Source organism: Pseudonaja textilis, chromosome 2 (genome assembly GCF_049901715.1).
Source record: "Pseudonaja textilis isolate UNSWEBS1 chromosome 2, rPseTex1.2, whole genome shotgun sequence".
Lineage (NCBI taxonomy): Eukaryota > Metazoa > Chordata > Lepidosauria > Squamata > Elapidae > Pseudonaja > Pseudonaja textilis.
Genome location: NC_141991.1, coordinates 172,074,429 through 172,101,655, shown reverse-complemented (window position 1 = coordinate 172,101,655; position 27,227 = coordinate 172,074,429). Strand labels below are relative to the sequence as shown.

Here is a 27,227-nt window from a genome sequence, read left to right as displayed (position 1 = left end):
CACACTCTTCGAGAACAGGGATCCCCCACCTCTGGCCGCAGTATGCCAGAAATCGGGCTGCAACACACAAGAGATGCCCCATCCACAGGCAGCAGGTGAAACCACGCCCCCTTTGGCCTGCAGAAAAAACACTCTCCATGAAACTGGTCTTTGTTGCCCAAAAGGTTGGGCCCGTTGCTCTAGAAAACTGTACAGTGTAATATTGATGCAATATCAGGGGTTTTCAGTTCAATGTATAGAATGGAAAGGATGTATTTTTGTGTTTATTTTCAGTCATAATGTACTCTGAAGATGGTATTTAATTTCATTGTACGAGGTACAATTACAATAAACTAAACTAAACAACTAAACTAAAACACAAGAACCAGTCTCACTCCTAAAAGGAAATGTGGTTACATTGCTAGAGATACTAGAACTAAATGGAACCTAACGAATGGCTTGGTAGTACGGTAATCTGCATATCTAAGGAAGTCTGACAAATAATACAAATTACAGCTGAAAGAAGACACAGAATATTATCAAACACGGAACTTATTTTATCAATGGTTGGAAAAAAAGGGGTGGAGATTAAGAATGTAATCTGTATTGTTAAGCAAATTAAATATCCAGACAACACGATGTTCATTAAGTACTAATAAATGTAAACAATAGAAAATTTAAAAAAATGTTTTAAAAAAGTAATACAAATTACAGGTAGTCCTCGACTTACAGCTACAATTGAGACCAAAAGTTCTGTTGCTAAGCGAGTTGTTAAGTGACTTTTGCTTAGCTACAGAAAAAATGGTCTTAAGTCACTTTTTTCATTGTAACTTCAAACAGTCACTAAACAAACTGTTGTAAGTCAAGGAGTTATAAATGTTAAGAGGTCCCAAACACTTATGTCCTTGGTCCCATACATGCATAAAGTTGTCTGTATTTTTACGCAACCATATAACTGTGATGACCCAGGCTGGGCACGGAAGCGACATGACCGAAGCGAAGGCTGAATTCCCTTTTCTTGCTCCAACCCCAAATCCTCACAGTTCACTGCAAATTCAAGAGCAGAGCTCTAAACACGCCTACAGGCTTCCAATAGTTCTTGGTTGCTATACATCCAGAAGAGCAGCACGGTGTCCCTGGGAGCAGAAGCGGTACGTAAAATCTGATCGTGGGGCATCCTTGTCGCTCGGAAAATTCACTGGGGCTGCAGCAAAATCCCAGAGCAGAGTGGTGTTGCTGTGCGCTTGCACAAAGCCAGGCTAGGCAAGCTGAATGAAAGCAAAGCAAAGCAAAGCAAGGCAGCAAGTTGTCGGTATTCACAAGCGTGCCTGGAAGAATACAATGCTTGTTCCCGACGAACGCCACTCCCCAGTATCTCCTTAAATCCTATTCTCCAGGTAAGCCTGGGGATGAGGGGCGGGGCGCCCTCCTCCCGAGTTGCACTATACTGATCCTGCCTCCTCTCCATTCTCAGGGATCAGGCGGGAGAGACAGTTGCTCTTCTCTGGAGCTCCGTCGCTCCTCTACTCTGCTGCCTGTCTTTTCCATCTCCTCCCCCCTTGCTCGGTTGTCCTGTGCCCTCTCTTCCTCTCTGGCGACCCTTCCCAGGCCCGAGGGACCCAGGGCTGCCTCGTCCTGCTCCTCCAGTCACTCCTCCACGGCCAGAGAAGCTGTACCATTTTCCACTGTCGGCCCCGGATCCATTTCCTCCTCTTTCTTGGACCCAGCCTCTGATGGAGCCATGACAATAACTTTATATACCAATGAGCAATGGCGAGCAATTTAGTAGTAAAACGAACTTGTGGAGCTTGTTCTATATACGAAACCCTTCTAGAAACTGAAATCACTTCAAGGAAGTACAGGTAGAGCTCAACTTATAACCATATTTGGGACTGGGATTTCGGTGGCTAAGTAATGCTCTAAGGTCCCTTCCAACTCTGTTATTCTACGTCTATGTCTATGCAACCATAAATAGAACGCCAAGTGACCATATTGATTAGCAAGCAGGGCATAGATGTGAGGAGAAAATAGATTGGTAGAGGAAGTTGAAGTGCTCCTGTGAGTTGTAAGTGCAGGTGGGCTGCCAAGGGCCTGAATTTTTATCATATGTGTCCACAGGGACACTGCAAGGAGAGAAACTTCAGGCACTAGTCATAATTGCCTTTGTTCAGTGCAGCTATAACTTCGAACAGTTGCCGAAAAAATGGTTTAAGTCAAGGACTACCTGTAATGAAGTTAATATGTCCAGCAGTATAAAATTTAGAAAAATAACTGGTGGGATTTCTCCCTTTATCAAATGAGGCTGAGGGTGTCCATTTCATTACTCCAGCACCTGTACTCTGACAGGCCCTTAGTCGGCTGTTTCCATAATTGTCAAAAATAATGTGATTAATAAACCCATTAGTAAAGGGTGAGTGGATATCCACAAAACAGTCCTTCTAATTCTGTAAGCTGATCTGGCTAACAGAGACATCCTTTTTGCTAATACGTGGGCTGGTTTCTCATTATTAGGAACATTATTTAAAATAAATGAATTCCCCAACCCCTTGGCCAATATCAAGTTGTTTGGGAATATACTCCCCCCACCTCCGCTTAATAGTCTCTTGGTATATAATTATATATATTTTTTAAAAAGTATATTTCACCATCACATATCTCAGGGCTGTCAAATGTGGGCTGGATGCGTCATGCGCTGACCACACCTACGTCCGGTTTAGCGAAGGGGAAAAAAGTCCTGATACATCGTGTGATGGTGTCATGATGACGTGAGTTTGACACTCCTGGCATATCTGAACTCATATATAATTGAGAGCAAACACGGACAATATTGCTGCTTATATAAGAAATTGCTTTTTGATAGTATCAATAAAGATTCTTTTTTTTTTTCCAAGAGCCAAAGCCCTTAGATTTATTTTGCTCTTCTCACAAATATTTTATAAAAACAAAGATAATTATGTCAGTCCCTAATAAAGAATAAGATGCAACCCCTCACACCCCTTTTGCCTCATGCTAGGAAAAAATGCTTCTTTTACTCACTACTTCAGTTTAAATCAGGATTAGTTATTCTCTCTAGAAATCACCAGAAAAAAAAAAAAAACCAAATACAATTGTCATTTGACAGAAAGATCGACTAAAACAGTCTGAGGAAGAGAGATATAGTACTAAAGAACTTGCCTGACCTAAGATTAAGCTAGATGCCAAAATTTACACAATCTAACACGCAATAAACTAACCAAAAGTTATTAAACGTGTGTAACCTGATAATGCTTTTAAAAATAAGTTATCAAATTCTAAATGATCTGTTCTATGGAAAAGTCATAGAATTCTAGGAAATTAACTGTACTAAGCATTACTGCCATACTATTCCATTCACAGGTGCCACATTTGCTACACAAAAATCATGAGGCCAGCTTAGTTGTAACATACATTGACCCCAATAGCGGAAGCGGTGGACCAGTTCACAGCATTAATCTTTATGGTGTTTTGATAAAGCTACCTCAGAGACTTGCTATCTGGTTTTTATAGATGTTTTCACAGGAAATGTTCAGAAAATGTCAGAATTTATAAGGAAGAGAATATGTGTTGAGAGAAGGGATAGCAGGGCGCAGCTCTTTACTATGGCTAACGTTTCAGGTTCCCATATGGCATTGCTTAAAAATGAATCAACAAATTTGTTTCCCAAACACCTCTTGCTGCTAATGTATGAATGGTGACAGCCAAGGATCAACAAATATTTTAGCCTCATTTCCACAACAACATAATCCTCAACTAGGGAAAGTCTGTAATGCTTCTGCTTCTTCATTTTAAAGCTGCAAAATATTGATAATGCAGTATCCTAAGACACTAAAGAAGAAACGCAGGGAAATCTAAATTGTTTACGTGCCAATTATAGGGATAAAAGCGTGAACGAGCACTCCTCTTCTATGCCTATCAACATCCAATTTGCTTAGGTAGGAAGGGATTTTTTCCCCCCTTTATAAGTGAAAAAAAAAATTACCTCTGAATTAGACTTTTTCCCCATGAAGAGAAGAAAACAGATTCTCCCTCTAGAACCCTAGGGCGGGAAGGGGGGGGTGCTGAGAGCACCTCTTACCATTCGAGTCTTCCGCTTCTTCAGCAGTAGTGTGGTTCTTGGAGGCATGCGAGGTTACAAGGCCGATAATTCGTGGTCTTGGTAGTGTCAATGCCTTCCCATGCACTTTCAGGGAGTGCTCTTTTAGCTGGCTGATTGTCATGGTGGAAAATGAACAGGAGGAACATTTGTACGCATGTTCACCTGTTTGAGCAAAACAACAAGCAAGTCATCAGCTCAAAGGATAACAGGAGGGGGAGGGGGAAGTAGAGGGGTGAGAAAGGAAGCTTGGGAGGGGGATATTTTGCTTCAAATGGAATCAGCAATGGGTCCTAACGAAATTCCATGGGATCCTCCTTTGGGTAATCCTACAGAATAAAATCGTTGGAAATGTCCTATTTCCTTTAGTCTCAGGACCAAGGCTGAAATTTGGTTGACATACTAGAAGCTGTTCTTTCCTTCAAACCAAAAGTTTTGGAAAGTAGTTTGTCATTGCATTTTCCTAGTGCTGAGAGACAATGAGCCCCAAGTCTTAGTCACACTGCCTAGGGCAGGATTAGAACACAGCTTGTAGCCTGGTGCCTTAAACGCTGTGCCAAAGAGTCTCTAATATGAGAAATTGTACATTCAGATAAACGAACTGCTGATTGTTAACCATGGTGAAAATTCCCTATATGCATGGCGTATCAATGGGACAGCAAAGCCTAACAAAAATTGCTTGAAGGGGCAGAAAATGGGGGTGGAGCAGCTTCGCTTGAGGAAGCAAGTCAATCTCCAAGAGATAAGAAGGGAAATACCAGGGGCTAAAGTGCACAGTGAAAACGTAATATTCATGCCAAACAGTACTTAAATGATAATAACCCTCATTAACATGATTAATGATGTGTTACTTGTACCGTGTTGATTGAGGTCATGAGTCCAGGGGTGAAACTGTAAACTCTCCTAGTGTGTCTACTGGTAACTATTAATTAATCCTTTTACTTGAATTGAACTTGACATTTGGGCATCATACATACAGACTTACATGCCCATCACATTATTTCATTCCCGGGGAAGCGAGGTAAGTGCAGAAAAGGAACAGGAAAATATAACCCAGAGGAATTAAAAGCACAGATATCAAAAGGAGAAGGAAATTTTAATTCTTAGACCAGTAGTTCCCGCTTGTTCATTGGTAGGTGTTAAGTACCATTAATAAGCTATAGCACTTTTACGTGATTCTTACAACTGGTCCTTGTAGTTGCAGCCATTACAGCGCAACCCCAGTCATGTGATTGCGATTAGGGCATGTGGTAACCGCCCTGCATTTCCAATCATCATAGCGTTCTATGGTCACGTGGTCACAATTTGTAACCATCCCTGCCGGCTTCTTACAAAGTCAATGGGAAAGCCAACCAGAAGTTGTAAATCACAAGTCATGTGATGTCCCTGCTTTATAACTGTGTGGCTGTCACTTAATGATGGCAACTGGGGCAGCCAGAATTGTTGTCACGAACCACCACAGTTGTATGACATCGTGCTTAACAAATGGACAGCTTAGTGATGGAATATCTAGTCCCAATGTCCATTGTTAAATAAAGATTCACCTGTAACACCGTAATTTTCCTTATCTTTCTATACTTGGGATTCATCCCTGCATCCACCACATCTATCCACTGTATTTTCTTCTTTAAATTTCTCTTTTTTGAAGATCTTTTCAACGTTATCAAAAATTACCTTTTCAGTGTTTTGTTTTCTCTTGACCCACTTTTTTTTTGTTCCTAACTTCATTCATTGTTTTGGACTTCTATGTACTTTCAGTTTCCCATCTTTGATAAATATTTTACCAAGGCCCACAAATTCATCTAAAAAATCCTTGTTCTTGTTTTTCATGATTTTTGCACAGCTTGCAGTGCTTAACTTTATTATTCCTCTCAAAGATAACTACTTTGATCTTTAATACATTAAAGTTTAGAATTCACAATATTAAGTGCAAATCATCTGGGTCCTCAGCCAACAGCTCAGCATCATTTCTACAGAAATGTACACAGACATTCACATTCCCAATAAATGTATCTCTAATGTCAACAAATGTATTTCATATATATACTTTATATGTAGAAATATACACTGCTCAAAAAAATAAAGGGAACACAAACATAAGACATCCTAGATCTGATTGAATGAAATATTCTTATTAAATACTTCGTTCATTACATAGTTGAATGTGCTGACAACAAAATCACACAAAAATTATCAATGGAAATCAAATTTAGCAACCCATGGAGGTCTGGATTTGGAGTTACACTCAAAATTAAAATGAAAAAAAAAACACTACAGGCTGATCCAACTTTGATGTAATGTCCTTAAAACAAGTCAAAATGAGGCTCAGTAGTGTATGTGGCCTCCATGTGCCTGTATGACCTCCCTACAATGCCTGGGCATGCTCCTGATGAGGTGGCGGATGGTCTCCTGAGGGATCTCCTCCCACACCTAGACTAAAGCATCCCCCAACTCCCGGACAGTCTGTGGTGCAACATGGCGTTGGTGGATGGAGCGAGACATGATGTCCCAGATGTGCTCAATTGGATTCAGGTCTGGGGAACGGGTGGGCCAGTCCATAGCATCAATGCCTTCGTCTTGCAGGAACTGCTGACACACTCCAGCCACATGAGGTCTAGCATTGTCTTGCATTAGGAGGAACCCAGGGCCAACCGCACCAGCATATGGTCTCACAAGGGGTCTGAGGATCTCATCTCAGTACCTAATGGCAGTCAGGCTACCTCTGGGTGAACACATGGAGGGCTGTGCGCCCCCCTAAAGAAATGCCACCTCACACCATTACTGATCCACTGCCAAACCGGTCATGCTGGAGGATGTTGCAGGCAGCAGAACGTTCTCCACGGCGTCTCCAGACCCTGTCACGTCTGTCACATGTGCTCAGTGTGAACCTGTTTTCATCTGTGAAGAGCACAGGGCGCCAGTGGCAAATTTGCCAATCTTGGTATTCTCTGGCAAATGCCAAACGTCTTGCACGGTGTTGGGCTGTAAGCACAACCCCCACCTGTGGACGTTGGGCCCTCATACTACCCTCATGGAGTCTGCTTCTGACCATTTGAGCAGCCACATGCACAATTGTGGCCTGCTGGAGGTCATTTTGCAGGGCTCTGGCAGTGCTCCTCCTGTCCCTCCTTGCACAAAGGCCGAGGTAGCGGTCCTGATGTTGGGTTGTTGCCCTCCTATGGCCTCCTCCACGTCTCCTCATGTACTGGCCTGTCTCCTGGTAGCGCCTCCATGCTCTGGACACTATGCTGACAGACACAGCAAACCTTCTTGCCACAACTCGCATTGATGTGCCATCCTGGATGAGCTGCACTACCTGAGCCACTTGTGTGGGTTGTAGACTCCATCTCATGCTACCACTAAAGTGAAAGCACCACCAGCATTCAAAAGTGACCAAACCATCAGCCAGAAAGCATAGGAACTGAGAAGTGGTCTGTGGTCACCACCTGCAGAACCACTCCTTTATTGGGGATGTCTTGCTAACTGCCTATGCTTGCTATGTCTTGCTAACTGCATGTTGTCTATTCCATTTGCACAACAGCATGTGAAATCGATTGTCAATCAGTGTTGCTACCTAAATGGACAGTTTGATTTCACAGAAGTGTGATTGACTTGGAGTTACATTGTGTTGTTTAAGTGTTCCCTTTACTTTTTTGAGCAGTGTATTAAATAACCAAAGGAATATCACAACCTTTTTTAATCTTTTAAGCATTTATTTATTCTTCTTATTCTTCTATTATTCATTATTCTTATTATTCTTGAACATACTTTACATGCAACAGACTGTTTTCAGCAGCCTTCAACTCTATATTCTTATAAAATATCCCTTAATTAATTCAATATTTAGCATTGTTCTATACATCAATCAGTATTATAACCTTTCTTTCTCAAAAACAAAACTTCTGCTTTCTAAACCTCTGGCTGGCAGAGCACCATATACATTTATCAAATTCTGCTCAGTGCCACATTCTGAGATCAGAATTCTGTCCAAACTTTCCCAGACATATGAGACAACCTAATTGCTGTGTAATTCTTGCATTCTTTCTTGTTATATTTCCCTTTGTACAAAGGAACATAATGGCAGTCTTCCAATCATCAGACACAAATGAAATCTTCACACACATTATATAAATGCACAGCCACTCCAAACCACATCCCTCTTTTGACATTTCTCCAGTTCCACCATCTATACTTGCAGCTTTACTGTTTTCCAAACATTCTCATAGCATGTATTAAATGCTTGTCATCATTTTTTTCTTCGTTAAGCACTAACAATGATAACATTCTTTTCAATTTCACTGTCTGGCATATCAATACTCTTCTCGTGTAATTCTCTAAAAAAAAATTCTCAGTATTCTTTTACTTCAATTACACACACACACACACACACACACACACACACACCACCACCACCATTACCACCACCATTACCACCACCTGACATTTATAATTCTTTGAAGTCATAAGAGCAGCATATATAAATAAAATAGAAAAATAGAACAATGAAGTATATGTCATTGAGGAATGAGCCTCATGTAGATGGCCTACTGGAAATAATTTCTACTTTCTAGTTGTCTTCAATTTGATTCCCAAAGAGCCAATTCAGCACCTGATGGCAAGAAAGAAGCAATTTATGGAAGCTCATCAGAGGAAAATCCAACTTAGAATTAAGCAGAAATTTCCTGAGAATTAATCAATGGAACAGGTTGCCTTCTGAAGTTGTGGGTATTCCATCGCTGAAGTTTAAAGAAAAGACTGGACAAACATTTGTCCGGGATGGAATAAAGACATCTGCCCTGGGCACGGTGTTGCACTAAAAGACCTCCAAGGTCCCTTCCAGCCCTATGATTCTATGACTTCTAACCCATCTTACATTCTGATCATCTTTCATTATACAGATCTAACGCAACATAATAGAATTATGGGGCAACTAGTTTTGGTGCCTGAGCAACTGAGACCATTTGAAGATGCACGAATAAGTGAATGTAATGATGTTAGATGGAAAAATGTGCAAAAGGATCAAAGGACGAAAAGGAGTGCAATTAGGAATTAAGTGATAAAGGGGTTTCAAATTTTACAAGGACACTGTCTTTGACATGAAAGCAAGACTGCTCCAAGATCTGGCGGATGTTATATAATAATGCTTATTTAGGGTAATTGTTTATGATGAACAAAATTTCAGTTTAAAAAGCAAAATGACATTTAGGTGGAGGAAAAAATGGCTGTTTCAAGACATTACAAAGTATGAATGATGTTTTCAAGAACTACTATATGAACACAAATCATTTTTCTTTCTACTGAGGCAGACTAACATTTATGGATCAGGTCTGCCCATTCAACCTTCCTGCCATTCGCCAGGGGAAAGATGAGAGGGAAGGAACTCACAAAACAATACGATTGAAAGGATACTTATTGCATGGAATATTTGTTGCTGTGCTGTCAGTCAGTTTTGACTGATGGTGATTGCCTAGACAAGAACTGCATTTTTTGGCAAAAGATTTGGAAACTGGTTAGTCATTGCTTTTTCTTAGTGCTGAGAGAGAATGACTGGTGCAAAATTCAAGTCACGCTGCCTAGGGCACAGCTAGAACTCACAGTCTCCCAGTTTCTAGCCTTGTGCCTTAACCTCTATACCAGGGATGTCAAACTCGATTTCATTGAGGGCCGCATCAGGGTTGTGTTTGACCTCAGGGGCCAGGGGCCGTGGCAAAGGTGGCATGGCCAGCTCAATGTCACTCATCGAGGCTCCGTTTTTGTCTATGACGGCCCTCCCAGACTTCGTTTTTGCTGGCAGAAGGTTGCAGGAGGCCACCACGGTCCAAAATGGAGCTCAGGAGGGCCGTGTGTAACTCCCCCCAAGCTCCCTTTTCGCTGGCAGGGGCACCATGAGCCAGTTCTTTGCTGTTTCCAGGGCAGGCCCGCGGGTCAGATCTAAGTACCCCATGGGCTGAATCTGGCCCCCGGGCCTTGAGTTTGACACCCCTGTTCTATACAGAACTGTCTCTAATGTGAAAGATTGTATATTTTACATTATCATGTCCTAGGATAATGTCCCGGATCCAACCGGGACCAGAAGTGTTCTTTCAGGCTTCTGAACTTGTGCTGGAGTCCATCCTCATGGTTCTCTATCACCAGAAATTCCCTGAGGTTGGGCCCCAGCACATTTCTGAAAGCTCTGAAGATTCAACCTCTGGTCTCGGTGACCGACCCAGATTGGATCCTTCATTGTACATTCAGATAAATGAGCTGCTGACTTTTTCTGCACCAGGAAACATGAGATACTCATGTGAATAAGAATATCCACCATGAACTGATTCTAGTGTTTCTTCTAAGTACAATCCCAGTAGACCAAAATGCACACTTCAGCCAGAAGTTACAACATGAGACTATGAGAATAAGAATTGACAAGAGGAAAACAAATGACAGTTCCTTAAAATGCTTTGCTAAATATATTTATAAACAAGAACATCAGCCGACTGATGATAGAAAAAATGATTGTTTCCAAATGCTTAAATACTAAAGGCAAAAATACCAAAGTCTACAGCAGGATGAGCATGGGTTTACATATAACATTCATATTCTAAGTTCGTTCACTAAACAGAAGTTCCATAGATGTGAATGTTTAGGGTAAATGTTAAAATAACAAAACAATTCTGCATCCCTCAAAGTGAGCTATCTAGAATAAAAATAGAAAATAGAATATGGGGGTCATCAGAGAATATTATAAGAGGCTCAGGGTTTTTTTTAGTACAGAAAGGTATCATTTGATTCCTCCTTTAAGACCGCAGCATATAACCCCAAAATATACTTCAGCAAGAGTCACTAAATGCTTCCAGCCCTCCTGCTATACTTCTGGATATGCAGCTAATAATTCAATAATCCAAACAAACCCTTTGACATTAAACACCAAACAAAAGATATTCTACAAAGAGACAATTAACTGGCCTAAACTGCTTTCAGAAGGATTAGTTGCTTTATATACATTAGGTCGAGAATCTCAGAAAATCTACAGAAAATATCAGTAGCAAATCAAATGAAGAAACCTAAGTAGGATCCGTGGCTACAAAGAAATATAATTGCATTTCAAAAAAACTTCATTTGGTTTTTTTTTAAGTTTCAAAAGAAATCCCCAAATCATTTTCCATTTAAGAGTCAACTGAAATGAACACCTAGTAATATTAAAAAATATACAGTGGAGTATACCTGGGCTCTCAAGTACAACTTTATTACGTTAGAATAAAGGGCTAATCTAGTTTATTCTAAAACTATTCCTTTCAACTATAAGATTCTAGTGTACAAGTCCATTTATAATGCTGAATAAATGTTTTCAGGATAAAACAAGTGTACAAGCAGCCACCATTCCTCTACTGACTAGATAAAAGAGCTGGCATTCAGAGACACTGCACAGAAGTTACCTTAATTATCAAGATTATTAGCCGTGTATATGAATGTGCTTAACCCATGTTTAAAACCATCTAGGCTAGTGACCAATACTGTATCTAGTGCTAGAAAATTCCACAAGTTAATTCTGTACTCAATCAAAATAGAACTGAATAAAAATAGTACCTCTGTCATGTCTAGCTTTGAAATAAAATACCAGTTTTGTATAGAAATGTAATCACAGAGGAAAAAAATGTCAAGGTAGAAATAAGTCATATGATCCTGATGTGTAAACTTTGGTAAAACTGTAGCAGCACAGAACACAATGAAGATCACATAACCACATCTTGATACTTATGGCTATGTTAAAAGAGGAACACAAACATTGAAAATTTCATGCAAGTATTTTCAGGTTATAACATTGGCTAAACATTCCTGAAAGAACATAAACTGGAATTATTGACTTCAGGGCACACCTTCAGCAATATAATTTCCTAAAGATCTAATCTCAAAATTGTAGAGAGTTATCACTCAATTATCACCTGGAAGGAGCTTGGACATCTAAATGATGGGGGCAATCTACCCTCTTCCCCACCCAATTTATTTTGGACTAATTGACACATGAAACCAAAGCTACCCTCTTCCCCACCCAAATTTTTTGGGACTAATTGATAAATGAAACCAAAGCTTATCAGAGACGAACCTGTAATAGGACAGAACAAAACAGCCAATCAATGACAATGACTATGCTATACTTATCAAAGAACTAAGACTTACAAAAATGATCATTGGTACAACTATAAAAAATAAAATTTGCAACTACCATATCCAGTATTTGGTAATATTATTTTAAGTAAGAAGTTTCTAACTATGTTTGCTTTAACAAACTTGTATCTTTCTCAACAACATTAACTTTGAAGAGAAATCTCTAAAGCCCACAGCTATTATTGAAATTCTTGGTTTTGAAATGTATGTCCATAAACTAATGAGTTGGCAGGCGGTACTTAATTATTTTCAAGTTATTGTTAGTTATGTTGCTGATGAAGAACACAGTCAAAATTATAACTGTCAGATTAAATTCTCATTTAATAAACTCACCTAACTTCTCTGTGCTTTCCTGAACAGACTACATATTGTAATACTTACTAGAGTTTAGGCTTCTAAATATTACTTATTAAAATATTCATGGTTTCCCACAATTTTAAAGGAGACCATAAATTCAGAGGTCTTCCCTGGAGATCTCCAAGGCTCCTTGGGTTAGTACATAACACCTATCAGAATCCTATCTGATCCTATCTGGGATTCCTATCTGAATGTGATTTCTTAGGATACACATGCTTCAAAATGTACATTTAAGCATGACGAACGGTCCGTGAATGTTTATTAAATTGTGCACTCCATTCTTGTTGCTTATTCTCACTGAACCATACAGCGACATCATATATGTCCATATCCTCATAAAAGTGTCCAATATGGGATCTTTGCACAGTTACCAAAAAAGCAGACTGTAAACATAAAATTATGACAAAGTACGCAAGGAATAATGGCTATGACTAGGCTCAAAAACAAAGTGTAAAATTACACCACATAATCCGAATATGAACATTTGGCACAGCCCTTTTATTTCAACCTGATTAACATTTGCTATCCAAAGGGGCTGGCTGTTTTGCTGCAGCCTAAGTTCTTAATTCAACCTCTTGCCCTGGTTTCCACCCTAGTAGAAGTTTAATTATGGCTCTGGAATTAAGTTCCAGCCTGTGTCTAATTTAGGATCACCTAACTCAGTTGGTTCAATTCCAGCTTAAGATTTGCTGAATGGAGAATTAGCTTAACTTAAGCACTTTCCCCCTAATTGGCCCCAAGGCTCACTTTAAGGCTGCAAGCTACTGTTAATTGAAGAGGCTACAGCAGCAGGAAACAGCGAGGGAGGGTTAAAAAAAGAAAAGAAAAAAAGGAAGGGGACCTTCTTTTTATGAATCTCGGGAAGAGACTTACCAGCATGGACTTTGAGGAGGTGCGTTTTCAGCCGGCTATTATAGGAGGACTTGAAAGGGCAGAGTTTGCAGCGGAATGGTTTGTGATGTCCATGGTGTGCTTGCATATGGCGATCCAAACTTTGGCAGGAGAAAAGCAGCAATGGGAAGCAAAAAAAGAAAGAAGCAAAAAATATCAATCATTTCAACCAGTATGGGATGACTGAAAGACATCTACTGTATACCGCCTGCACCGACACAGATTCATTTTCTTTTCACAGATAAGGTGCTCTGCAGAAGAGGTGGAGGAGCATGAATATTATATTCTTTATTGGATTTATACCCTGCCTTTTGTTCAGGAGCTGAAAGCAGCATACTTAAGAGCTCCTTCCTCCAATTTCCCCTTCAATAGCACCACCATGTGCTGGGTAGGACAGAGAATGAATGATGGGCCCAAAGTCACCAGGGAGCTTACGCAACTGAGAGTGGGCAAGAAACTGGTCTCTCCTCTCCTAATTTAATACCTTGACCACCACTAGCCCCCTGAGCTGCAAGCCAGATCTCTCCAGTGGCCCCGTTGATGGGTTAGAAAGCTCAAGCAGTAGCAATTCAGGGCAGAAAGAAAGAAGAAAAGGAGAAGCATCACACAACTGTACCTCTGCCAGAAGAGTAGATTTGAGTCTCCTGAAGGGCTGAGGAGGAAAGGAAGAAAGTGGTCACCTATATCCGATATGCTCCCTGGTCAAATTAGCTTCTCCTCATTGGACCATGTACATTGGGTCCTATACCTGCCTGTGGCCAGGTCCATCTTTTTTATTTTATTTTAAGACCGAAGTCTCAGCCCACAAGACCCAAGGTAACCACTTCTTCTAGTACTTATATACCGCTTCATAATGTTTTACAGCGCTCTCTAAGCCATTTACAGAGTCAGTATTTTCCCCTCCCCCAACAATCCGGGGTCCTCATTTTAACCATCTTGGAAGGATGGAAGGATGAGTCAACCTTGAGCCAGTCAGGATCAAACTGCAGCAAAATTAGCCTGTAATACTGCATTCTAACCACTTGCACCACCACTATAGTTACACCATTGATAATATGAAAATAATTAAACTGAGACGCTGTGTATTATTCATTTATTAGACTTGTTAAGGCCACCTAACTCTATGAAGATTCTTGGCAACATACTGTAAGTCCAATGCATACATTAAAAACATAACTAAAAATCACATGACTGTCTGGACCAAAACAAGATTCTCAACATGGAAAATAAAAAAATAAAAAACTTAACAGGAGCTCTACAAACATTTTAATTTCAAGCCAGGAACACAGGAGATTTTCAGGAGACTTCTGGAAATCAAGGGGAGATGCAACTGTCTGCTGCACAAATGTTGCTGCAGAAGCCAGGGGGTGTTTCTCACACACACACTAAGTACCAAGACTAAAGAAGCCATGAACTTTATCTAATGCTTGTTCTTTTTACACACGCAGAATTTTAGAGGTTGAAATCAAAGTTTATAATTCTATTTGTAGCCTGCATACATGAATATGACTGTAGCATGTGAGAAGAGGTAGGTGACTTTCAATAGCTAAGCCTCTTTGTAAATATGCAGTAGCATTAAGTACTTCTCTTTTCATCTAACCATTGTTCATTTATTTCAATCTTTTTAGCTGAAATAAAAATAGTCAGCAGACAGTTGAAATCCCTCCTTCCTACCAGGAGAAACAAATGCTGTGAATTTTTGCACAAAAGAAGACATTTTCCTAGGGATGCTAGATCCACAACTTGTATTTAATTGGAAAAAAAAACCTGAACAACTAAAATGAAACTAGGATTGTCATAGCCATCTGCAGAATATGAATAAAACAAATCCATTCAAAATACTGATTCCAACAAAAGTAAGCCGTATCTCCCAAAGATCGTGCAAATACGTGGGAGAAGTTGGTTTCCTTGTTGGGCTATGTATCTGAACAGTAAGAAATGCCCTTACTATAAATTTTCATCCCCAGGTGAAAAGTACCTCCAGTGTTTTTAATTATTCTCTGCTGGGCAGAATGATCACCACAGAAGTAAATATGTAATTAAAATTATTTTATAAAAACAGTCAGCAACCAGAATGGCTGGTAATGTCAATCTAAATGAAGAGCAGGATTTTTTTCAAAACCTTTCAAATGAGTGTTTTAGAGAAGGGGTGTCAAACTTGGCAGCCTGGATACATCATGCACAGGACACACCCACCCCAGCTCTGCGAATGGGAAAAACGTCACGAGACGGCAACGTGACGCAGTGAATTTGACACTGGTATTTTAGACTATCCCAAAACCTCTTTGAAGCTCATATTTTCCAAGCAGCCACATCGAGTTGCTTCTGGCTGACTTTATACATTCAGATATAACCTCTTACTGAGAAAAGTGCAAATCGCACACCTGAACAAAGTGTGTTCTATACATTCTGAAGTCATCTTTTGACAACTATTGTGGAAAACACCAACTTGGAGAAAACAGCCAGAGGTACGTGTAAACCTAACAATTTTCTAGGGTCCTTCAGATGACGATAGCCAGGGAAAAGAAATAGGAAATATTAGAATAGAATAGAATAGAATAGAATAGATTTCTTTATTGGCCAAATGTGATTGGACACACAAGAAATTTGTCTTGGTGTAAATATTCTCAGTATACATAAAGAAAGGGTACATTTGTTAAGAATCAAGAATCATAACGTGCAACACTTAATGACAGTCATAGGGTACAATAAGCAATCAAATCATACTAGGAAACAGTCAATATAAATTGTAGGGATACAAGCGACAAAGTTACTGTCCTACAAGCACAAGTGGGAGGGAACGGGTGATAAGGAGTGACGAGAAGATTAACAGTAATAGTAGTGCAGATTTTGTAATAGTTGAACAGTGTTGAGGGAATTATTTGTTTAGCAGAGTGATGGCTTTCGGGGAAAAAACTGTTCTTGTGTCTAGATGTTCTGGTGTGCAGTGCTCTATAGCGTCGTTTTGAGGGAAGGAGTTGAAACAGTTTATGTCTGGGATGTGAGGGGTCTGTAAATATTTTCACAGCCCTCTTTTTGACTCATGCAGTATACAGGTCCTTGATTGAAGGCAGGTGGTTTGTAATTGTTTTTTCTGCAGTCCTAATTATCCTCTGAAGTCTATGTCTGTCCTGTTGGGTTGCAGAACCAAACCAGACAGTTATAGAGGTGCAGATGATAGACTCAATAATTTCTCTGTAGAACTGTATCAGCAGCTCCTTGGGCAGTTTGAGCTTTCTGAGTTGGCGCAGAAAGAACATTCTTTGTTGTGCTTTTTTGATGACATTTTTGATGTTAGGTGTCCATTTTAGGTCATGTGATATAGTAGAACCTAGAAATTTGAAGGTCTCTACTGTTGATACTGTGTTGTCTAGTATTGTAAGAGGTGGTAGTATGGGAGGGTTTCTTCTAAAGTCTACCACCATTTCTATGGTTTTGAGTGTGTTCAGTTCCAGATTGTTCTGGTTACACCACGAGGCAAGTTGTATAACCTCCTGTCTGTATGCAGATTCATTGTTGTCTCGAATGAGACCAATCACTGTTGTGTTATCAGCAAACTTCACTATTTTAACAGATGGATCGTTTGAGATGCAGTCATTGATATATAGAGAGAAGTGGAGATAGCACACAGCCTTGGGGGGGCCCTGTGCTGATTGTACTGGTATCGGATGTGATCCTGCCTAGCTTCACATGCTGCTTCCTGTCTGTTAGGAAGCTTATGATCCACTTACAAGTGTGTTCAGGTACCGCTAGTTGGTTTAATTTATTTAGAAGAGTGTCTGGAATGATGGTATTGAATGCTGAACTGAAGTCTACAAAGAGGACCCTTGCATAGGTATTTGGAGGTTCAAGGTGTTGTAGGATGTAATGCAGAGCCATGTTAACAGCTTCATCTGTTAATCTATTTGCTCAGTATGCAAACTGCATGGGATCTAACAGTGGATCCGTGGTGGTTTTCAGGTGGGACAGCACAAGCCTTTCAAAGATTTTCATAACTACAGATGTTAGAGCAACTGGTCTGTAGGCATTTAGTTCCCTGATGGAGGGCTTCTTTGGCACTGGGATGATGGTAGAACGTTTGAAGCAGGAAGGAACATAGCACATCTCTAGTGATCTATTGTAGATTCGGGTAAAGATGGGGGCCAATTGGTCAGCACAGACTTTTAAGCAAGAAGGAGTTATCTTGTCTGGCCCTGATGCTTTTCTTGGCTTCTGTCTGTGTAATAGATCTTGTACTTCTTTTTCTGTGATCACCAGAGATTGTGAGCCCAATGGATTGGGGCCAGTTGTAGGAGGCTTGGCTGTTGTTGGTGTGTTTGAGATGTGGGTTGGGGAGATAGGTGGCTGTAGTTTCTTTTCAAATCTGCAGTAAAACACATTCAGGACATCTGCTAGTTGTTGATTTCCTTCTGCCCGGGAAGGAGGTTTGCTGAAGCCAGTGGTGTTTTTAAGAATTTTCCACATGTTTGCTGGTTCATTTGTTGAGAATTGATTCTTTAACTTTTCAGTTAAAGTCTAGTTTGTATTTTTACTTAACAATAGTTTATCGTTAGTGCAAACTAAGAATTGGGATTAGTCTTATTTATGTCTGGTATTATTACTTTAACTTTCACTAAGCAAATGTAACTGCAATTCTTAACTACAATTTAAAGTTAGATGATGTAATAAACTATGGCTGAACAAATATAGAAGTTAAACATTCTGAGTTTTTAGCTATTCCACCAAATGACCAGAGAAAGTGCTAAGAAAGAATTCATTAATAGATCACTAAAATTGACTTAAGTATTATGTTGCTGTGCACAGCTTTCTCTGTTCAGCTATCACTTTTAACACCAGTTGCCAACAAAATAAATGAAATACCAAATTACACAACTTTGTTTCTATTTCATTTTAGCTCAGAATCAAAGTCATTACTTTATAACACCATTTACATTTCTGTTTTCTAATGTAGATATTTGTACTTTAAAAAGTATGGCTAATCTCCTCAAACTTTTTATCTGACCATGTGGAGTGAAAATTACTTTTAATCCTTTTATTCACTAATAAGATTAGGGTTTTTGTTCCTGTATTATCACTTCAGGTGTGTGTGTTTGTGTGTGTTGTGTATTCGTTCATTCTTTGGTAGGATAAATTGGAAGTAATATAACTTTTATCAATACTGAGGTGAGACTATAAGTATAAAATTAAAAACCTGACTATTTCATTATTATTTTTCATTGAATTCACAGAATACAAAATATAATTTTGATTAATGCTTGGCTTGGATAAGTACATTAACAAAGAAGAAAAAAAGATACTGAAGAATGGACAAATCAATTATCTCAGGTGCTTTACTAAAATACTGAGAGTAGTATTTCCACAATTTGCTTTAAGTTATTAATGGGAGATTTATCCTAAAGGAAATCCTGTAACCGAAAAAAGTACAAGTTTAAAATAATAAAGTGGAGCCGAAAAGAATTTATTTTAATTTTTATTTGAAATATTTTTAAAGAATCGTTTTGAAAAGGACATCCCTGTCTTCCCATAAAATTAGCCCCCTAGTGGCCTCGTTTTTCTTTTCAAAAGGATTTTTTTTTTTAAAATCTCTTGACCTAGGAGACTGACCCAGGAGGACTAAAATACAAAAAGGTGGTGCTATCAAAAACAAAGAAACTGAGGAAAATCTAGTAATAGCTAAACAATACAAATTGGGAGCCTGCACGGCAGTCATGAATTATTATCATTGATGTCATTAATATAATAATATTTAATATTATTATTATATTTTTATTCCACCCTTTAGACTTACATACACACACACACAGATTTTCCTCTGGCCTCTGATTTTCTCCAGAACAATAACCCTGTGAGGTGGCTTAGGTTGAGAGGGAATGACTTGTCTGAAGTCACTCAGCCAGCTTTTATGCCTAAGAGTATTATTCAGATTGTAGGCCTGTGGAGATGACCTAGAGGTGCATTACAGACACAATGTCCTCTTTGTTTGAGCAAGGAGGCAACATGACTTGCCTTAGGGAAGCTTTTGGCATCCATTTGAAGGCTTCCTGTTGTATCTTGCTTTTCTCAGCAGGAAACTCAAGAAAATGACATCAGCAGCGTTGGAGAAGGCTGAGGGGACTACTTTCTCTTGCAGTTTCCTTCTAGTCTTCTCCAATATTCCGCAAATGCCAAAATAGGCTTCTGGGAGCTACATGCACCCCAAGTGCTGAAGGATGCTGAGGAAGGTTAGGGCTGCAAAGCGGAACAGTCTGGAACAACAAGGTCACTTCTTTTTACAAGAAATGGCTTGTTGCTTCACAAATAGCTTCAAGGTAATGCTTCTCTCAGATCTTTGAAGCATCCTTTTCTAGAAATGCATGGTCTCATTGTGCAGTGCACCTGAAGCAAAATGTGTCAATTTATATGGTTGGTAGAAAGGCTGAACCCAGAAGAATTCTAGCTAGTACACACTAACAGTGCATCCCTCACATCTCCTCAGAAACTTAGGAGCAGAGCAGTTTAAGGATGGGTACCTTAACATGGGTTCCCTGCTAAAGATCTCCACAGACAGTACTAACAAGATACCAAACTGCAGGATAATTATTTGCACCTATCCTGATACCTGCAAGATCTCATGTTTTCTATAAACTGAAGTCTAAACTAAAGACTTTGGGAAGATCTTGCAAGGAACAACATTTCCACTGACAGTGGAACCTCAGCATGTTCCTAACAGCATTAGACTCTTCACTGGATGGATCTCAGATTTTTATCTATATCAGAAAAAAAAAATCATAAAATGGAAAGTTTTTGCTGCTGTAGTTAAGACTGCCTTGTTTTGGTTCCAGATGATAATGACAAAGCTGACAATGAAATTCTGCCTCAAAATTCTAGCCTGACTATAATAGTTTAAGGTGATCTTAAATTTAGTGCCTCATGTTTACAAAAGTACAAACCTGATGGTATTATAAACACTGTGTCCTTAAAAGGTTTTTATGTAAACGAATTATTCAGTAAATACTATCATGAGATTCCAATGGGTCAGACCTACAGATTATTTACCTCCATCAAATATTTCATTTCCTGTTAGAAAAATAACAATGCATCATTTATTTCTGTGGGCTTATGGAAGAACCTAAACAAGGAAGGAACTTTCTAGACTGACAGGTGGACAAGATGAACTTGAAAGACTTGTATTAATTAGCTTCCACTTCCAATTGGGACATTTTTACCATCTATGTTTGTCGATGACTTAATTCGTTTCCTTAAACTTCATACCTCAACCCGAATCTCCTGACCTCTCTTGCATCCATTCCATCTCATCTAAGACCTTACTGCCTACAGCTAAATTTGAAGCTATGGTCCTTTGATCCACCCTATTTCTCTGCCATCCCTTTCTATAACTAAAGCAAATAAAACATGACATATTTGCATCACCATAAACAGATTTCTTTCTAATCCAATATATTTCTTCTGTGGAACACCATCCCACAAGATCTATATTCCCATCCCCTTCAGAAAGCTGTAACCTGTATGTTTAGAGAACTGAGACATGAGAAGGTTTATAATTAGTTTTAAGGAGACCCAGTTTGGTCTAGTGCAGGGCGGTCAAACTCGCAGGCCAGATGCGTCACTCGCTGGCCACACCCATGCCCGGTTTCACGAAGAGCAAAAAAGTCATGATACGTCACGCGACGCCATCGTGATGGCATGAGTTTGACACTCCTGGTTAAGGAACCAGGCTAGAAACTAGGAGACTATGAGTACTACTCCCACCTTAGACATGAAAACCGACTAGGTGACTTTGGGCAGGTCATTCACACTCTCAATCCACATAGACAATTCCTGTTGCAACCAATGAATCAACTTTTGGTTGATTTGAAAAAAAATGCACACCCTATACTTGTTGGAAAATGCTAGGAAGGAAAAAAAAGTATGACTAGTTTCTTAAGTGTTTTCATTGTTATGTCATATAGCTTTAATTATTTGCTAGTAATTAATAAAAAATTATAATTTGTACATTTGTTTTATTACATGTAACATTGCTTCTGTGAACTGCTTAGCGTCTTGATGAGTCAAGTGGCATAAACGCATCTGTAATCAATCAACCAATCAATCAGTCAATAAGCCACAGTCCAATACTTCAATCCAGATCTGCCTAACCTTATAAATCAGGCTATTTTTTTCATAGAAACCCAATTCCATAATGTAAAAGACATGAAGTTACACTATAGATCAGGGGTTTAAAACCCGCTCATATCACGGGCCATATCGTGACATATCACAATGTTTTTTGCCTTTGTGGAACAGGGGTGGGCGTGGCCTGTGTGGGCTGTATCCAGCCCACCAGTTTGACAGGCCTGCTATAGATCAGGGATGTCCAACTTTGTCAGTTTTAAGACCTGTGGACTTTAATGCTGGCTGGGGAATTCTGGGAGTTGAAGTACACAGGTCTTAAGATTGCCAAGGTTGGACATACCTGCCTTAGATTATTTGGGATGTTAAAAAGAACTACCAGTAAAGGAAGCACCGTAGACTTGTTTTCTCTCCCTGCTTTCTAGTTCTCATCTAAAAGCAGATAGTCCTGAATTTATCTTGCAAAATATGCCTGCTCTTTGACTTTTTCAGGAGATACACCTGTACGTTTTGACTCTCTCCCTTATTTTTTGGCATCTTCAATTTTACAAAATACGCTGTTTTTCCACCATTACTATGTATATGGGGTGTATGTCTCTAAATAGTTTCAGTTTGATTTAAAGAAATGGATTAATTGATTTAAGTTTTTTAGATAAAATATAAGATTAACTTTTAATATATTCCTCCCCTCTCCACTTTGGTGGGAAATATAAGAATTTAGTTTTTTGGTTCCTACTGTTTACTAAAGCCTGATCTTAAGCCAGCTTACTCAGAAGTTTGTATTTTGTTGAAAGGGACTTCTGAGTAAGTATGTTTAAAATTATACTTCACAATAGCTGCCCTTTTTTGCTTCATCAGCTGCAATCGGAGTACAATAAAAGTGTGGTGATCAGTGTTTTCCATAGAGAACAGGAAAACAGAAAAGGCAAGAAGGGACTTCCAGCACAAGACAACTCAGTAGTGACATGCCACAGAAACGGAATTGAGGGGACAGACTCCTAATGGAGAATTATCCTTAATTCTTTACCTCTTCTGTCATACATGTTTGCAACATTCTAGTATGAAATTGCAAAAATGTTTTACAGGCATCTACAATTCTGATCTGGTCAATTAACCTATCAATCATACATTCACTCATCAATAGTTTTTCAGGCAAGTATTATAGCAAGTACCAAGGAAACCAAGCAAGAAAAAAAAAATGGACTTATCCACAGGATGAATGCAGAAATCCAATAGAAATCGAAGTTTAATATAGCAGGCCTACATAAGCTTGGTTCCGTGAAGGTGGGGACTGAAAAAGGATGGTTCTGCTTTCCATTTCTACATCTTATAAAATATAACCTCTATGGAATAAACTACTTTACTCAATCTGTTGTTGTCTAGCTGGTAAGAAATTGAGGGTTATAAACTCAGAACATTTTTAAAAAAATATCCCTGAAATGTATGACCTAGTTTCAATGTAGATTGCAGTTTATAACCAAAAATCTAGAATTTATGGGGCTTACGTTTCAATTTCTGTATTTCCATAATGTAATTTTGGCTAGTTTAAGGGTTGAAAGGCCAAAATAATAAGAACTGCTTATTAAGAATTACTGGGGGCTTACTGTCATCGATATATAATACCTTTGGTATTAATTGGGGCACCACCCAGTAAAAGTAGTACATGTGAAAAATAAGAACATTTACTTCGGTTTTGGTAAATCTGTATGGTCCTCAGATTATGGGCAGATGAACATTAAGAAGCGGAAATAGTAAACAGTACAGACTTACTTGTGCCTGAATGCAGAAACAAAGGAACAGTACTGGCAGCTGTACTTGTCTTCACGAGTAAACATGGCCAGGGCCAAGTGACTCCTCTCGTGCGATCGTAGACCCTGCATAGACATCAAAACCCGATCACACTGGCTGCAATGGTAGCCACCAGGTCTGGTTTCATCTTCCAGTGATGGTCCAGATTCAGCTTCTGCAAGTTCCATAGTGGCCATATGGTCTTTGGCTCCCTCAATACCCTCCAAGAAAGCTGCATGTGAAGGATCTTCAGCTTCCTGCTAAAAGACACACATCCCCCCCAAAGCCATCAATTCTCTCTCCCTTCTGCCCTATGGTTACCATTATATCTATGGAAGCCTAACAACCTCTTCTGATAGCAGTAATCTTGAAATCCAGTTATGAGCAGACATCCATGCAATCTGAGCAAAGATGTCTTGAAAAGCGACATACGGCTGTTCCGTTAGTGGTGATTAGCATGGCTGGAGCACACTGTTGCTAAAACCGTTTCCCCCAAAAAAAAAAATAATTCACTTCATTAGGTAGAATAGTCCCAATGTTGCGGAAATGCCAATATTCCTTTCAGAAGATTACTGGACTGTTTCCTCACTTTCTTTTGGCTTTCTGGTGTAAAACTGGCACAAGGACACTACACTACAAGCCTTCAATTTTATTTTATTTTATTTTTTTTGAAGATTTGCCCAAACAAATATTTTTCAAACTATTTAACTGGCAACTACAGTACATACTGGCTTCTACAGATCTGTTTCAAAAAGTCCAAGCTTGAGTAAAGTAATCTAGATTTAATTTGGGGTAGGAGGCGGGGGTGAGCAGGGGATAAGAAGAATATTAAAAAGACTACACAGTATTCATTACTTTTCTCACCTACTGGGCACATTCAACTTATTTGCATTAATTTATAAAATATATCAATCTGTCAGCCTTAAATAAAGATCCACAGATGGTTTACTAACTGCCATTACCAGAAGGCATGTAAACTCTGGTCGTGGCCTGTAAAAACTTGGGAAGGAAATAAACTTATAGAAAATATTTACTGCCATATTTGAAGAAAAAGCATTTTTCCATACAATAGCATGTATCATAAAAAGATAGGACACATGGCAGAATGCAAATAAGGGGCCATTTGCAGTAAGTTTCATTTAATATACTAACATATCTCATACCAAAATTTAATTAAAGAAGTTGTCTCTAAATGAAAACTAAATTTAAACTTAAGAGTGGATATATTTTGACTTAAAAACAGAAGTTCATGCTTTGCAGCAATTACAGGTGAATTATGTAGAAACTATGTGCAATGGACCAGTAGGCCTTGATTCCACACTTTTTCATAATTTATAGCTACAAAGAATTTATATAAATAAATGCACAATTGGCAGTAATGTTCTAAACAGAAATGATAACATTATATACAAAACATTTATTTAAAAATAAAACATGGGAAGAATGCTATAGAAGCAACACCGACTTTAGCCTTGTCCTTGGAAAATTTATGCAGCCAATTCCTCTGGCTTCTGAGGTTTTTACATCTAATACTCAAGAGCAGCTTCTCATATAAAAGGAAGCAAATAACTGGTTTTTTTTTAAGAAGACAGAAAACAGTTCAAAGCAAAGGATCCTAAGGCAGCATATACCAAGACCTCCATTAGTAGCTTTCAGAAAACAGATTGGCTATATTAGTATAAAGCTTTTAGAGATGTTAGTCCAAACCTTTTCTCAAGGTTGCATAAAAGAGCAATAACAATTTAGCATGTCTATTTGTTGTAAGCTGCTGAGGGTCGTTGAAAGGCAGGCAGCATATAAATTTAATAATAATGGTGCTTGGATCCGCACATATGCTACCTTATGTCATCCTAGCTTCTTTGGAAGAACTTAATGCATATGAAAGCCATCACCAGCTAAAGAACTGGCTGCACTGACTTTACATTATTGTAAATAGATGATAACATCAGGGGCAAGCTATCCAAGTTAACGCAATCAAGTCCAGAATTTAAAAAACAACAACCATTGAATGATTCAAAGTGAAGATTTGGAAAGAAGCAGAAGAAAACGTAGATCATATACTCAGCTCGTTGAAGACCAAACAAACTGATTATAAACAACGACATAACATAATCACCAAAATGATTCACTGGGACATCTGGGCCAGTAATGAAAAAAAATGGTAGGAACATAGAGTTGAAAGTAGGTGAAAATGAGCAGGTTAAATCATTGCGAGTTTTCAGAATACAGACTGATCAAGTCTTGACTCATAGCACACCAGATTTAATTGTGGTTGAAAGGGAAGTGTGGATAATTGATGTGGCAATTCTAGGAGATAATAGAATAGAAGAATTGGGAGATGATTGCAAAGTATCCTGATCTGAAAATTAAAGTTAAAAGATTATGGCACAAATCAGTCATGGAGGTCCCAGTGAATATTGGCGCAAAGGGTGCCGCATCAAAAAATTTGAATTAGAAATGCTGACAAAATTTCCAGCTGCGGTTACAAATGGCTACATTGTTTGATCCACACATGTGCTATGCTGATACACTACAACATCTCAGATTATTGGGGGGTGGGAATTGATGCGAAGGCCAATGCCAGCAAACAACTGGCAACTATGATTTCACATTATTGTGTTATAATAACATTAATATGGGTGCATATATTCTGCCCACAAGGAACTAGGCTTAAGTCCAATAAAAAAGGGAAAGCTACATAGAAATCATGTTAAATGATTGATATAAATGATATATTATTAGCATTATATTATCATATTATTTCTAACTGCGGTCGTGTCCGATTCACAAAAGAGGTTCGGGATTTCTTCCTCCTTTGGCTGAATCCAAGGATTTAACCCCAAAACAAACCTTTAAACTCACTTTGACTCCAGTAGAGACTGAAGAACCATTCCCATACTGCACATGCTTACGAAGATGATTGCAGATGGCTCGGAGAGTTGGATGAACTTCGACACAGAACTTACATTTGTATCCTACAACTTTCCTCTCTTTCAATTTCGAAACTTCTTCCAAGCTGCCAAAAGGCTGCAAGGCAATAAAACGTGAAACTTAATTAAGCATTCCTTCTCCAAGTAAGTGCTTCTCATCCTTGGCAGCTTGAAAACCTGCGGATTTCAACTCCCAGAATTCCCTAGGCAGTAGGGCTGCTTGAGAATTTTCTGGGTGCTGAAACCCACATGTCTTCAAGCTGCCAAGGTTGAAAAACACTGCTCTAAACAATGTCACAAATTTGTAGATTTAAATACGAGAGGCAACATTATGCTGCTCCTTGGAATAAGTAAAACTCTAAGGCGGCATGAGTTTATTTTAAAAACTGATGTTTAAAAGTCCCAAAATAGATACAGCGTGCTATTACAATATTGATTCAAACCCTTGGGGCATGTAGAAAAACTCAACCTCAGTTTGCAACATTCTTCTACTAGCAATACCAAATGGGATGCCAAAACCTTGAGTTTGTATACAGAAAGAAAATAAAAACATAAATCATTTGAGTTTTCCTCCACTCAAATAACATCCTTTTAGCTGCAGCTATGCTAAACCAACAGGACATTAATGTCTTTCTCTATGGGGAGCAACTCTAGCAGTTACGTTTGTGAGCACCTGTAAGCACCATGAAATTTAATTGAGAATCTTTATGTCCTTTGTAAGGATTTTTTAAAATAAAATTATTCACAGAAGTCTCCCTTAATCTGGTGCTCTCTGTATCTGCTGGAGTACAGTTCCCAATTATTTAAATGTCAACCAGCGTGGTCAATGGAAGTACCAAAGAGAAGCTTTTTTGTTTTTTAAATAATGTATGATTTTTAAAATAAGGTGAATCTTTTGCACCTGAAGGCAGAGAGTT

General features: G+C 38.9%; 1 protein-coding gene across 25 annotated transcripts in view; it reads right to left on the bottom strand.

Moving 5' to 3' along the window:
- ZNF462 (zinc finger protein 462) overlaps positions 1–27,227 on the bottom strand; it is a 156,359-nt gene that overhangs the window by 54,640 nt on the left and 74,492 nt on the right. For 8 of the 25 annotated variants that reach the window (XM_087926478.1, XM_087926474.1, XM_087926467.1 and 5 more), the window contains exons 4-8: positions 26,231–26,407; positions 23,363–23,637; positions 14,100–14,135; positions 13,466–13,584; positions 4,073–4,255 (exon numbers count right to left, since the gene is read on the bottom strand). In XM_087926478.1, coding sequence (XP_087782604.1) covers positions 4,073–4,255; positions 13,466–13,584; positions 14,100–14,135; positions 23,363–23,637; positions 26,231–26,407 — 790 coding nt within the window. Of the gene's footprint in view, positions 1–4,072; positions 4,256–13,465; positions 13,585–14,099; positions 14,136–23,362; positions 23,641–26,230; positions 26,408–27,227 lie in introns of all 25 variants that reach the window. The other 17 variants (XM_087926480.1, XM_087926477.1, XM_087926475.1 and 14 more) reach the window with 12 other exon arrangements.